The following is a 12,312-nucleotide window of genomic DNA, read 5'->3' on the forward strand; positions in this document are numbered from 1 at the left end:
CAAGGCCACAAAGTCCAACTAGTATTCAGATGATAAACTAAAATAGAAAAATAAGATAAAATAAAACAACGAATAGAAATGGCCTCATGATCCCCCACGCCGTCTTGCACCAGTGCATAAACCCCCTTCCCATTTGATCATAGCCAAATAATAATAATAATAATAATAAAAAAAAGATGAAACACGAAAGGAAACATAATCCAGATAAACCAAAGCACAAAATCAAAAAAAGCTACAGCCTAAGTGCATAGACTATGCGAATTCTGAATAGGATCATAACGGCTATAAGTTGTTGGGTAAACAGGGTCGTATCCACCTGTACTAGACTGGCGGTGTTGGTGGCTGGGAACCCCTGTATAGGTATTATCCTGATAGGGATCTGATTTGAGGTAAAGGTCAGACTTGATCGTATCCATGGGATCCATGGTATCAATCATTGAGTACTCAAACCCAGAAGAAGAAGAAGAGGAGATGAGAGGACTATCACTGAGTGGGGAATGATCTGCAACATTCATTTTGCGATGATCGGATCTGCCGTAAGAAAGACCACTTCGATGAGACGCGTCGTACATGAGCATGTGTGAACGACCTGTTTGGCCCAGCCCATGAGGAAGGACACCGCAGGTGTTGTCTCCACCAGCCCCATCCGGACCCATACTACCAGTACTGCCACGGCGTCCATCCTTGTAATGACCGGGTGAACGTCCGCGGACGACCAGGGGGTGGGAGTGGCGTCGGGCGATCTGTATCCACTCGGTTTCACCTGGAACCGAGCTAGCAACCTCAGCGTACAGTTCAACGACCAGATTGTAATATTGTTGTTGGGCGCGGCGCTTGCCGTTGTTGGCGGTCGCTTTTTGGAATTGGATGCGTTCGAATACGTGGGAGGTTGGGGGCTGGCAGGGCTGAGGTGTTCCGGCGAAGGAAGGGTTGTAGTCCATAGATTGCGAGCCAAGGGGGAATCCAGGAAGACCTCCATTTACTGACGAGGTCGCTGTGAATGAAGGTGGTGGTGCAGGCTGAAGAACGACACGACCTGGTTTGCGTTCGGATTGCTTGTCTCGCTTCGGGGTATGTTGAACAAGTTCTCGGCTTTCCCCATATTGACCGTTCACGATAGCTGAAATCGCCATTGAAAATCCACGGATTGGTTCGAGGGTCTGGTCAGGATAGCGGATGTATAGAGGAGCCGTGGGAGGCCAAGGATGAAGTCCAAAGCCGCAGGTCACTGCAAAGTAATTGCGGCGATAGCAAGTCCACTTACCTTCAGCTGGAAAGGGCCCTCGACCCATTTTTGCTTGGACGTCTGGTTTCACTGTCTGATATTGGCCACCAAACTCTGCAACGACTGTATGAAGAATGGTCGTGTCGTCAAAAGGCGGAGCCTCAACCTGGGGCTGTGAGCGTTGTGAGGACTCCACTATCGGTTGCTGATACATATTATTATTCTGAGATCGATCCATCCCGCTGTCTAAAGCGCGAGGAGTGCCAGGATACCCATGGCTGCGGGAGAGATCGTTCATCCCCCCCAAGGGCATGCCGATATTTCCGATTCCGCGCTGTAGAGCGTATGAACCGTAGGAGTTATTGCGTCCCATGAGTGCTGGAATGGAGTTCAAGGCATGCCCTGAACTTTGCATCCCGGATGGCATGCCAGTCGGGGGTTGACTAGATGAGCAAAGATCAGTACTCATGAACCTCATCCAACTTTATAGTAGAGCGAAAGCTTACAGCGTTGGCACCCGTTGATAGTCTGCCATTCTATCAAAGGGATGCTGAAGCCGAGAGATATGAGGGAAGAGGGGACCAGATGTGGGCGAAAATGAGTCTTTACAACACCACGATTTCATCAGTCAAAGGAGGTTCTTTGGGAGCTAGAAGTATAAGGAAGAGGGGCTTACCGGGACAAGAGTCTGGTGGAGTCATTGAAAGAGCACTCGAACCCGAATATCTAAAGTAAGGAATACCTCAGTCAAAGCTCATGGGAGATCCACGTGTGATCGCCTGGAATTAAAACAGTCCAGAATATATCATATGAGTCCGGGCGCAGCACGGAAACCATGATGCGTAAAAAAAGAGACAATCGAAACGGGGGCGAAAAGAGGCAAGGACCTCAACGGCATGAGCTCAGATAAAAAGGACAAAACATCGGAAGAAAGACATGCAGGTAGCAGATTGGTATGGAAGGTACAGAAACAGGCTGGACTGAAGTTCAAGCTGCCCGGACCCGGAGGAAGCGCAGCGACAAGGGGGTCGAGAGGCTGACTGAGTGGAGCGCAAGGGCAAGTCCGGATTGAAAGATTGAAAGAATAGAAAAATAACATACTGTAAATCCTGCATCACAGGCTGCTGTGCGTGGTACCTCACGCCGTTGGTGTCAGGCATAGAGACGAGACCTCCGACTCGCTGGCTGTTGTCGTCTTCGTCCGTCCCAAACCCTGTCACATGAGAGTTCATATAGTCACCCTCCGAAGGAACAGAATCGTTCAATGAAAATACCTCCGAGAGAAGTGCTGGAGAATTCATAGGTTAGAGACAGGGAAGATATATGGGCCAAAAAAAGAAATTGGAAAAACAAAAGTGAAAAAGAAAAAAGGTGAATAGAAAATAATGTTGAATCAACCGCATGACGGAATGAACAGGGAGTGGAAAATAGAGAAGCTTACAGGGATTCATCCTGAGCGTGCTGATTCCAGGTGCCTCGAGGACCCTTAAGTTTGTTTTTTTTTTTTTTTTTGGTCGATGTAACACCGGGCGAGGCGCCAAAGCTGTCTGGGCCTTGAGGTCTTGGGTGGCAAAAATTTGATGTCTAGAATAGCAGCAAAGGTTAGATAAGGTCAAAAAGAACTCTCTGCATAGTCAAATTCCCTCACAGTACTCGATTGATACCTTTGGTGTCCGGAATCACTTAGAATGGTGTGTGCTTTGAACCTATAAGGATCACAGGAAAAAGAATCAATACAGCTCTTAGCCCTCGATATAGACCAAAACACAATCCTCACAGTAAGAAGTAGTTTGGAGAAAGGCAAGTGATAAAGCTTGGAGTGAAGGGGAGTAGACAAATGGGTGATAAAGAGCGAAGTATAAATGAAGATAGGAAAGGGTTCCAGGGTTATAAAGATGAGGGTGAAGAGTAATACATATGTAGTATTCTCAGTAAAACAATGTGTAAAACTGTGCGTAAACGGTGCCCTTTTGGACAGGCGTTGACAAGAAGTAGATGGATGTCCGAGCCAAAGGAATGCGTCACCGATTTATAGACATGACTTCCTAATTGGGAAATCTCGCATCAACCTAAGTCATAGGTACAAAAGTACAAGGGAAAAGTGTTGGAATAGATCGGGCCAGAATCTATGTTCTTTGCAAACCCACGATCTAAGATGAGGGGGGTGGGTATGAAGAAAGAAGATTGGGGAGAAAAGAATGTGCCAAAAATCAACCAAAAAATCCCAAAAAACACCGAAAATAACAGAAAATAACAATAATAACAATAATAACAATCACGGAAATCGCAGCAATCACAGTTAATGGAGGGGTAATATGAAATAAAATGAAATAAAATAAAATAATCAAAAGAAATAAAATAATAAAAATCCAAAAAAAAAAAAAAAAAAATCCAAAAAAAGGAGATCTCCAGAAGAGGAAAGAAAAAGACAACTGGTGTAATCTAGTGTGACAGGCCTAGAGGGTGAGCAAATAGAAAGCTCTTGTCCCCGGCATAAGTATCTTGCAGGTATTGCAGAAAGAAGAATGCTTCCAATTCTGCAACCCTAGCTTGGTATTTAAGAAAGAAGCATGGTCAAAGCATAGTAGATCCCAAGGGAATCATTTCCTTTGACAGGTTGCAGGAAGGAGATCGGTGGCTTACCTGATAAATGGAGGATATGAGGTGTTAAGACCAGATGTGGTACGTAGTTTTATGGTCCTCGGAAATAAAGAGAAAAGGTTACAATTAAGACCTACATAATGAATGATTCCGGTCTATATTATTGTTTAAAGCCGTTCTCGGGATTGTTACCCCTTGAAGGATCATTAGTCTACCCTAGTCAGACTCCCACGGGGCGCTCACCAGTGATGGTCTAGCCGATAGGCGGTCGAAACCACGAGTTGGGATCTGCCAGGGACAGTGAAATACGTTGTATTCGGCAAGGCTCCAATGAGTGGCAGTGGGTTTGCATAGGGGTCCAACCATAATACCATAATCGGCGAAAGAGATCCGGATTATCATTTTCATATTCTGTGTATATCTAGGTATAGACTCCTTGAGGAAAAAAAAAAGAGAAAACGTGACGTATTTTCTTTTTCTTATTCTCAATGATTTGTATTTGGAAGTTCTGAATTTGGAATTTTGGTTGTCCGAGTCAAGCGCAAATAGTCTAGTGGCCCAGTATATCTCCATAGGAAAGAGAGTAGTATCAAATCACCACCGGCCTCAGATAGTTTTGATTGTTCAAGGAGGACGGCATTGGGAAGAACACCCCATGTTGCGTGCTAGAAGGACCTGAGGCAGGCTGCACGGACCGTGATGGGTAAGGCCACGGTACGTACACGTTGTATGTGTTTTCCATTACAGATAATTCCCGATGGGATCAGATGTCCTAGTGCGAATACCCGACAGACGGGTCGCTGCAGGAGAGCGAAATAAGATGAAACTAGAAAGGATAGAGGAGATGATCGACCCCCAGGATATGTACCTATGCAGACCCATGGTAGAGGTGGTTGATGTATCAGACTGGGGGGGGGGGGAGACCACAGACCAATGACCGAAACGGGTGAATTAAATATGAAAAATGACCAAATCGGGTAGACAATCTTACTGAATTCCATAATTTTTTGTTGGTCTATCAAGTAATTCCCAGATTCATTTTCCAGTTTGATGCTCTAAGCCGTAGGAGGCTCGAGGCATGAGTGGCAGTTCTTACATGAAGAAAATAAAGGATCGATCATGCGATCGACAAGTTCCATTCAGTATGTTGCATTGTCCCTGCTGGCGATGTTCACACCGACAGAACCGACCCGACCCGGCAGAGCAATAAAAATAGCATGTTCGAGATGATGCACCCAACTAGATCCACCCCACTCCGAAAGAGAACCAACAAAGCTTTGGTAAGCCCGACTTTTCTTCTGGTGCGAAACCGTAATGGTGCCCTAACTGCAGATGGGGGACGAGGGGGGGGCGTCTCCAGTCTCCACTATAGAGGCTAAAGCAGTCTAGCGGGGTATACAATGATTGCGGTCCGTACCCGGGAGCCTTTTCCAGAACCGTACCGGCACTAGTCCCACTGTTCCGTCCCAAGGAAATATCAAGGGGAGTCGTGGATTCAAAAAGATCCTGGCCTTCAGTGGATACTGATCGTGTCGACAGAACCGCATTAGTGGCTAGAAAGATCGGCCATCCCGCAGGAGGCTGGGTGAAATGGCAAGGTGCAGTAAAAAAAGCACCCGCAAGCTGATGATTGGCTGGGTATGCCGTAGTTTCGTTTTCCTCAAATGGTTATGGCGGGTATGTTGTGCAGCTATTTGTCCCCACAGGGCCACACGCAATGACCGTGCTCGTACCAAAATCGGTACTAGGTGCAGAATCGATTAACTGTATCAGGGTAAAAAAAAGTACTGATCAATGATAACATCGAATCATAAAGTCAAAAATTAAAGGAGGGTGACAAGCGTGTCTAGTGATGACATCTCTTTTTGACTCTCGGGGATCAGCCCCTTCCCGGATGACGGTCATGGGGATTGACACGTGCAGGGGGGCGGTGAACTGGATACAGGAAATTTACAGGTATTAGGGACATGTACCAGGTACATCTAGTGGGAATAGTTAATTGATGGATAGACTATGTACAATGTACACTGGTAAATACACTGGTAAGTACACTGGTAATCTCGGAGCCTACTAATAAAGCCGTAGGTGGAGTACGGATATATATCTTCAAATGTTCACTAAATTTACAGACCTTCACTTCATATTAGGAAATATTGGGATCTTAGAACAACTTTAATTGAAATCAAATCATCTCAAATCATTTCAAATCATTTTTTTATCATTTTATCATTTTATCATGCAACTAATAATGCAACTAGAAAGACACTATCAGATCCATCAGCCCACTTACCTGTGAACTCTCCACATGTCACTTTTCGATATATCAATCCTACTTACTCAGACAGGGATTACAACACTACCGAGTAGATGGGATACAAGAGAAACGAGGGCTCAGAAATTGTCCGATATGTGGGTATATCTAGGCTCACTGCAGGTACCTCGAAACCAATGCCAATAATAATTTGACTTTTAGGGAAATGCATGAACCCATCTACAGATTTTATCGACATGGATTAGCCCCAGAACCCTTGACTCTGGAAAACTCTGAAAAGTTTGACGTTGCAACTGTCTCAGCCCGATCTGCCCTAGGGCCTTTACACTGTCTCTGTTTTGGGCACGTGCCATCTACCGAGTCTGTTTTCCCCATGGTTGACATCTTCCCCAAAAAGAAAAAAAAAAAAGAAAAAGAAAAAAGAATTTATAGTCCCGTGCAACAATTTTTCGCTGCAGGTCAATAGCAAAGCCCGTAGCCAATGCCATGCATTTAATTGCTGGTTACATTCGGGTGTTCGATCTTTGGACAGGGGGGGCGAAAAGCTACAGCTCAGCCGACTAGGCAACGGTAGAGGTTGAGCTATAACCACAACCCGGAGTCGGGATTGCTGACTTAACCGTGTTATTGGAGTATTTACCATTTTTACAACAGAAAATTTAAAAGCCCCCAAAAAATAGCCATTGGCCGACAATCTAACCTGGGTACAGATCTAGAGTGTCATTCTAGACCGTTATCCCCCTTGTCTTGCTGCCTCAGCCCCATATGCTCGTTGCTCCAGGATCTGAGGATGCGACACGCCTGGTGGACCCATATACCATGTTCAATGCGCTAATCCTGGTCGATTGGGTCTAGAGTTTCAATCCACGCATGCCCGGGGAGATATTTCTGGGGAAAGATTACCAAGTAAGGAAAGAGTCGGCCAATCCTCATATCCGAAGACAATAGCTTTTTTGCTGCCTTTGACTGAGACAGATTAAAGTTTTACTTTCCCAACGGCCGAGGCCTCCAGGGTTTCCCTTCCATCCCAGACATCCACCGGCCTTGACCGGGCAAAGAGTTGATTTACCTAATTCTACTTAGTAACAATATCGTGTACCATCTCCAAACTTATACCACATCGAGCTAACACATCCATTCAGCGGCAATGGTACCATTTTGAACCGAATTTTCGCCCTGCCCTTTCAACCATGGAGGTTAAACAGTTCAGGCCTCTATGGCTCCACAATTCCTGGCATTGGGTCGTCTGGACACAAGGTTCTGTGATGGGTTACCTGTGTATCACTTCTTCCGAGATTGATGGTTACTTTCAGTGACAGTAAAGCTGGGTACTGGTAGCCTACTACAATGGGCTAGATGTCTTGCTGTGGGAAATTGAAAAGATCCTTTCGCCCTCAACTTCCCTTGTCAGCGAAGGCAAGAGTTTGCCCCGAGACAGGATGATCATTGGCGGTTTCCCCACCCTGTGATCATAAACCTTGATCCCTCTGTATCTACAGCCCGTCAGCACAGATCGTATCACGACCACGAAGCTCCCGGGCAAAAAGTTCCATCGACGTCTAAAGTATCCGACCCTGTCGGCACGGATGGAAAGACAAAGCACCAACCAAACAAGGATCACAATAGAACGGAGTATGTGCCATTAGCTCATCGCCCTTTAAAATTCTGGATATGAAGCTTGTCAGGCGAGGAAATATGCTTTGCATGGCGTTGGATGCAGACTAGTTGAAGACTCCTTTCATCATCCAGCAACTCATTCAACCGTTTTTTTTTTTTGCTTCCCCACGGCAATTCTTACCAGCCTTTGACAACCATCCTGGGAGTAGCCCAGCCAACCCTAAGCTGTGCCGATGTAGCACGGAGGAACAGCCAATAAAGAGCTCGCTCACCGGCCGAAACGCTCTCAGTGAAGAACTGCCCTTCTGGTCGAACTCCTCAAACCAATGACAAGTGGATTACGTTGTTTGGCGCCGAAATTCCCTGCAATGTCACTAAGACTTCGGAACGTCACGAACGCCTCTTCATATGTGTTGTGGTTGTCATACTGGATGCTGCCGTGGCGGAGTGGAATGCTAGAACACGCTGGGCTGGTGAGAGTTTCTGAGGGAGCTAGGGCCAATCCTACAGGGAACATTTCGGTCCTCTCCGCCACTGTCTACGTTGGCCGTCTTGTTTCTAGTAGGGGAGCATTCGGCGAAAAGCCGGACCCGTAGGTAAGCTTTCCCGCCGATTCAAGTCTCTTTCCTAAAAGAAACACCGATGCTACGTTATGCAACCCAATCCCGTTACCGGGAAATTTTAACAACACCTTTGCCGACAAGACTGGGTCTGGGTTTGACTTGCTGAGATCTAATATCGATCTGTACTTCGGTACTTTGGTGATTGACCCTGGGATCTGGCATTCAGTGGCGTAGCTAGTACGCAGTAGTATGAAGCTAGGACACAATAGGAAAAAGTCCAGGTTATCTGAGCTGAATTTCCTTCCGATGCCATCTGCACTGTCATGCGAAGATGCAGAAAATTTGATGTCTCAAAGCAATCCCGGAGACTTTGAACAATGGACCAGTCGAGGCCCAGTCGCGGCCTGCGACATTTATCTTCCAGATGACAGTGTCGCCGTCAACGGCGTGCAGGATTGTTGTCAGCCGAGCCAGGCATCATCAGATTTGTGCTAGCTAGGAGGGTGGAAAGATGTGGAAATTTGCCAAGGCTGGAGTCAGCAGCGAGAGAAAGCTTGCAAGGAGTCGACTGACTTGGGTGCCTGGGTTAGCGTGCCTGGGTTAGCATCCACTATTATCATCAATTGGTGTTAGCAGCTTGAGTCACTTTGAGCTCTTTACTAGGGAAATTCCGCACTAACATGTCTAGTGGATGCTGAAACGCAATTCCAGTCCAACACGATCTTCATCTCCATGCTGATCCGCGCGTCGAAAAACAAATGAAACACTCGTTGGTGAATTATCTCAGCAGAGTTGCTGCTTCTAGGACGTCGTTCCTTCATACAAGTACGTGGTTGGTTTCCCATGGGTGCTTGAAATGTTCCATGGTAGCTGTGAAGCAATTATAGAACAGTTGCTTCGAGAAGAACCTTGGAACGATTATCAAAAACGCAAAGAACAACAGATACCGTGGATAAGGGTACGACTTGTGGAACTACCAAGAAAATCATGTATGAAGTTCAAAATTTCTCTAACCCATTGCTTTTGTATAGACTGACGAATGCAAGTAACTGACATGCTGGATGTCTTTTTGGGAATCATCATTATCAACCAGGTCCTACAGTACAAGGAAAAGAGCTTCGGCCCAAAGATAGGCCCGCCTGAGAAGAAGGAAAAGTTCCATTCAAAAAGTCGTAAGAGAGAACCGAGAAAGAAGTTTAAGTAGTGCGCTTGGCGAACTCGACGCGGAGAATAAGGTGGCGGTAACCGACTAAGAGAAAAACGGGTTAGCACTCGAGGAACTTGTAGAAAGAAAACCACGAAACGAAATATTGAAGACATACAGCCATCCACCTTCTCGCAAGCAAGTGCTGCGTCGCCACGATCCGCATAGCTGATGAAAGCAAAGCCCTTGGCTCTCTGGGTTTCCCGATCCCGTGCAAGGAAGACTCTGGTGACACGACCGAAACGCTCGAAGAGATCCCGCAACTCGTTCTCCTCTGCCAGTTCGCTGACCTGTTTGGAAAAAAAAAAAAGTCAGTACCGAACCAAGATAAACAAGTATGGCGCTCGTAGAGCTCGCAGAAAACAGAATGATGGCAAAACATACGTTTGTAACTCTGAGAGTCGCCAAATCGTCCTTCTCGAAACGACCACCCATCTTCTCGCCGCCACCAGCACCGCCCTTCCGCATGTGAGGAGGAACGTAGCTGGACTTTCCAGCACCAAGACCACCTGCATCGTCCTCTGCCTCGGCGCCACCAGTAGCAGCAGTGCCCTCCTCGACGGGGGCCATAGTGTCCTTGAAGGGACAGCGAGCCGTGAAATGCTCTCCACTGCAAATACGACACTTGACCTTCTTGTCCTTCAACTGGTCCTTCATGCTGCCCTTCTCGCCACCCTCCTTCTCAGCCTCCTTAGCGTTGGCCTTCCAGTTGACGCTGGGACGGAAGATGATGTTCTCGCCGACGGAGGTGGTATCGAACGAGGGACCGGCGGCGTGGCCCTTCTCGAGACCGAACTTGTCCCATTTGCGGCGTTCGGCGACCTGGGGGTTGACGTGTTCGCGGACAATAGTGGTCTTAATTCGGCGGGTGACCTTCACTTTCTTGTTGTCATCATTGTAGCGGTAGGAAATGACGGTCTTGGTGCCGTCCTTGTTCGCGATCACTTCTTGCGGCGGGAGCACGGAGGGGTCATCGAAATCTTCGTCGTCAGCCCAGTCGGCGCGGCTGAAAAATAGAGAGTTTTGTTAGGTCAGGATTTTTGGTAGGACTGAAACTGTGTATACTCACTTCCCGGTTGGAGACATGTTGTAAGTGATGGTGTTATTACGGCTGCTGAATTTCTCGATTTCTTTCAAAGGCGAATCCGTTGTGGATTTAATAATTTGCCGTGGCGCAGCTGTGGCTGGTGGCGGAAATCACGTGGCGCGGTGTGTATAACCCCATCTGAAGTGGTTCCAAGGTTCTGAACAACCTCATTTCTACACACGGATACAGTAAATACTCCTCCCACTTTGTTTTCTCAGCGATAAACATGATAATGTTCCTCAATAGCAAATCTCTCCGCTGGCGCCATTTTCAGACATAGTTAGTTCACTTTGAGGACTCTTTCCCTCGAACCAGAGTGATTACTTGCAGGGGACAAAGTAGTCATTCGCCTTGACCTTGTACTTCATCTCGTTGTACTCCTTATCATCATTTGCTATTATAAATAGATGTTGATGCCTTGGGCATCAACGTTTTTATAAATCTCCATTGGGAACTCGTACGTTCCTTTGTAATATAACTCGGAATTCTATTTCGCTAAAAAATGGATGGTGGAAATTTAAGTAGCACTAGTTTAATAATTCATACACTGATGAAACAAGGCTTAGCAACTTCATGCGCCTTGGCACAGCGTAATTGGTAAATAAGGCAGAAATGGGGCTCGATGGGTAACCAATCTACAGTTTGGGGGCTTAGGGTGAAGCTTGATACTAACTGCAAAATCTAGCTATGGTAACGTGTAATTAGTTCACGTATATCCCTCAAGCCTTTCCTACCATACTTCCTAGTACTACGTTTTATTAAACGACATATATTGATTCCAGCCTTTCTAAATATATGAAACAGAAAGCAGAAAGACCGAAAATGAAAACATAAAGTCAAGTACATCTTATGAGAAAAACACAATCTTGAGATAATGAACAAAAGGAAACCCCGAACAACTCCCAAGACGTCCTTAGTAAGTATAGTGGTGGTTTCGTGTGTGTTGAACTAGGTTGTCCGCACGATTAAAAGCCTTGTCGCAGCCTTGCACTAGGCATGGATGAGCGAGAGGGGTGACGTGTATTTTCCGAATATGGCGAATGAGGGAGGATTCACGTTTGAAAGTACCTCTATAGGCACAGCCTTCCCACTTGCATTGGAACTCCGGATCGTCGGGGCTGTGCGGAGGTGACCTATGGAGTAAGTTAAACATCGCTCCGGTTTATATACGGAGTATATATCCGGGGAATGATCCTACCCGCTGATTTGACGTCTTTTTGCGCGGCTTCGAGTGTTGTTTCGTCCCCTAGAGATTACAGCTGGTTCTTGGGAGGGATTTGGTTGGGCAGCAATTTCAGGATTTGAGGCGTTCTGTTGGTGGCGCATGCTAGCTTGCATGGCGCCAGTGGATGTTCCCTGCATTGCCAAGGGATTTACCCGGGTGCGAGGCGACAGGTAGGAGGACACAGGTATGCCACTGGGCATGGACCGTTCGACTTCTGTGGATGCGCTCCAGCCGAGATCAGGGGTTAGATGAGAGAGGGCCTGGGTCGGATCGTCTAGGCTATACGCGTAAATACGGGTATCTTCCCACTGTTGATCATAGGGCCATGCCATGCTGAGCAAAGAGTGGTAATTTAATGTAAGAAAACCCTCCTAGAATAAGGGACTAAAAAGAGTATTGCTAAAGAACCGTTGATGAGAAATGCTGGAGAGTAAACCCATTCTGTCAGGGGCAGAAAACTGATATTTATATTGTTTGAACGATGAATCTTCAGAAAATGAGCCTTGGTGCATATCCTC

The 12,312-nt window shown here is 46.5% G+C and overlaps 4 protein-coding genes across 4 annotated transcripts; 1 reads left to right on the forward strand and 3 right to left on the reverse strand.

Annotated features, from left to right (window-relative positions):
* Positions 1-239: 239 nt before the first annotated feature.
* On the reverse strand, positions 240-2,526 carry N7537_004662 (uncharacterized protein; the record flags this gene model as incomplete). The annotated part of the gene is made up of 4 exons (XM_056895719.1): positions 240-1,668; positions 1,732-1,828; positions 1,902-1,951; positions 2,327-2,526. The coding sequence occupies 4 exons, from the start codon at positions 2,524-2,526 to the stop codon at positions 240-242; spliced, it is 1,776 nt and encodes a 591-aa protein (XP_056755467.1).
* A 5,557-nt stretch (positions 2,527-8,083) lies between these two features.
* N7537_004663 (uncharacterized protein) lies at positions 8,084-8,773 on the forward strand (the record flags this gene model as incomplete). Its single annotated transcript, XM_056895720.1, has 2 exons — positions 8,084-8,307; positions 8,560-8,773. The coding sequence occupies 2 exons, from the start codon at positions 8,084-8,086 to the stop codon at positions 8,771-8,773; spliced, it is 438 nt and encodes a 145-aa protein (XP_056755468.1).
* A 701-nt stretch (positions 8,774-9,474) lies between these two features.
* On the reverse strand, positions 9,475-10,568 carry tif35 (translation initiation factor eIF3 core subunit g; the record flags this gene model as incomplete). The annotated part of the gene is made up of 4 exons (XM_056895721.1): positions 9,475-9,527; positions 9,601-9,772; positions 9,867-10,488; positions 10,552-10,568. The coding sequence occupies 4 exons, from the start codon at positions 10,566-10,568 to the stop codon at positions 9,475-9,477; spliced, it is 864 nt and encodes a 287-aa protein (XP_056755469.1).
* Positions 10,569-11,482: 914 nt separating this feature from the next.
* N7537_004665 (uncharacterized protein) lies at positions 11,483-12,126 on the reverse strand (the record flags this gene model as incomplete). Its single annotated transcript, XM_056895722.1, has 2 exons — positions 11,483-11,702; positions 11,768-12,126. 2 exons carry the CDS (start codon positions 12,124-12,126, stop codon positions 11,483-11,485), a joined length of 579 nt encoding a protein of 192 aa, XP_056755470.1.
* Between the last annotated feature and the right edge of the window lie 186 nt (positions 12,127-12,312).

This window comes from Penicillium hordei (genome assembly GCF_028827395.1).
Source record: "Penicillium hordei strain IBT 12815 chromosome Unknown utg000002l_segment0_segment0, whole genome shotgun sequence".
In the NCBI taxonomy this organism is placed as follows: Eukaryota; Fungi; Ascomycota; class Eurotiomycetes; order Eurotiales; family Aspergillaceae; genus Penicillium; species Penicillium hordei.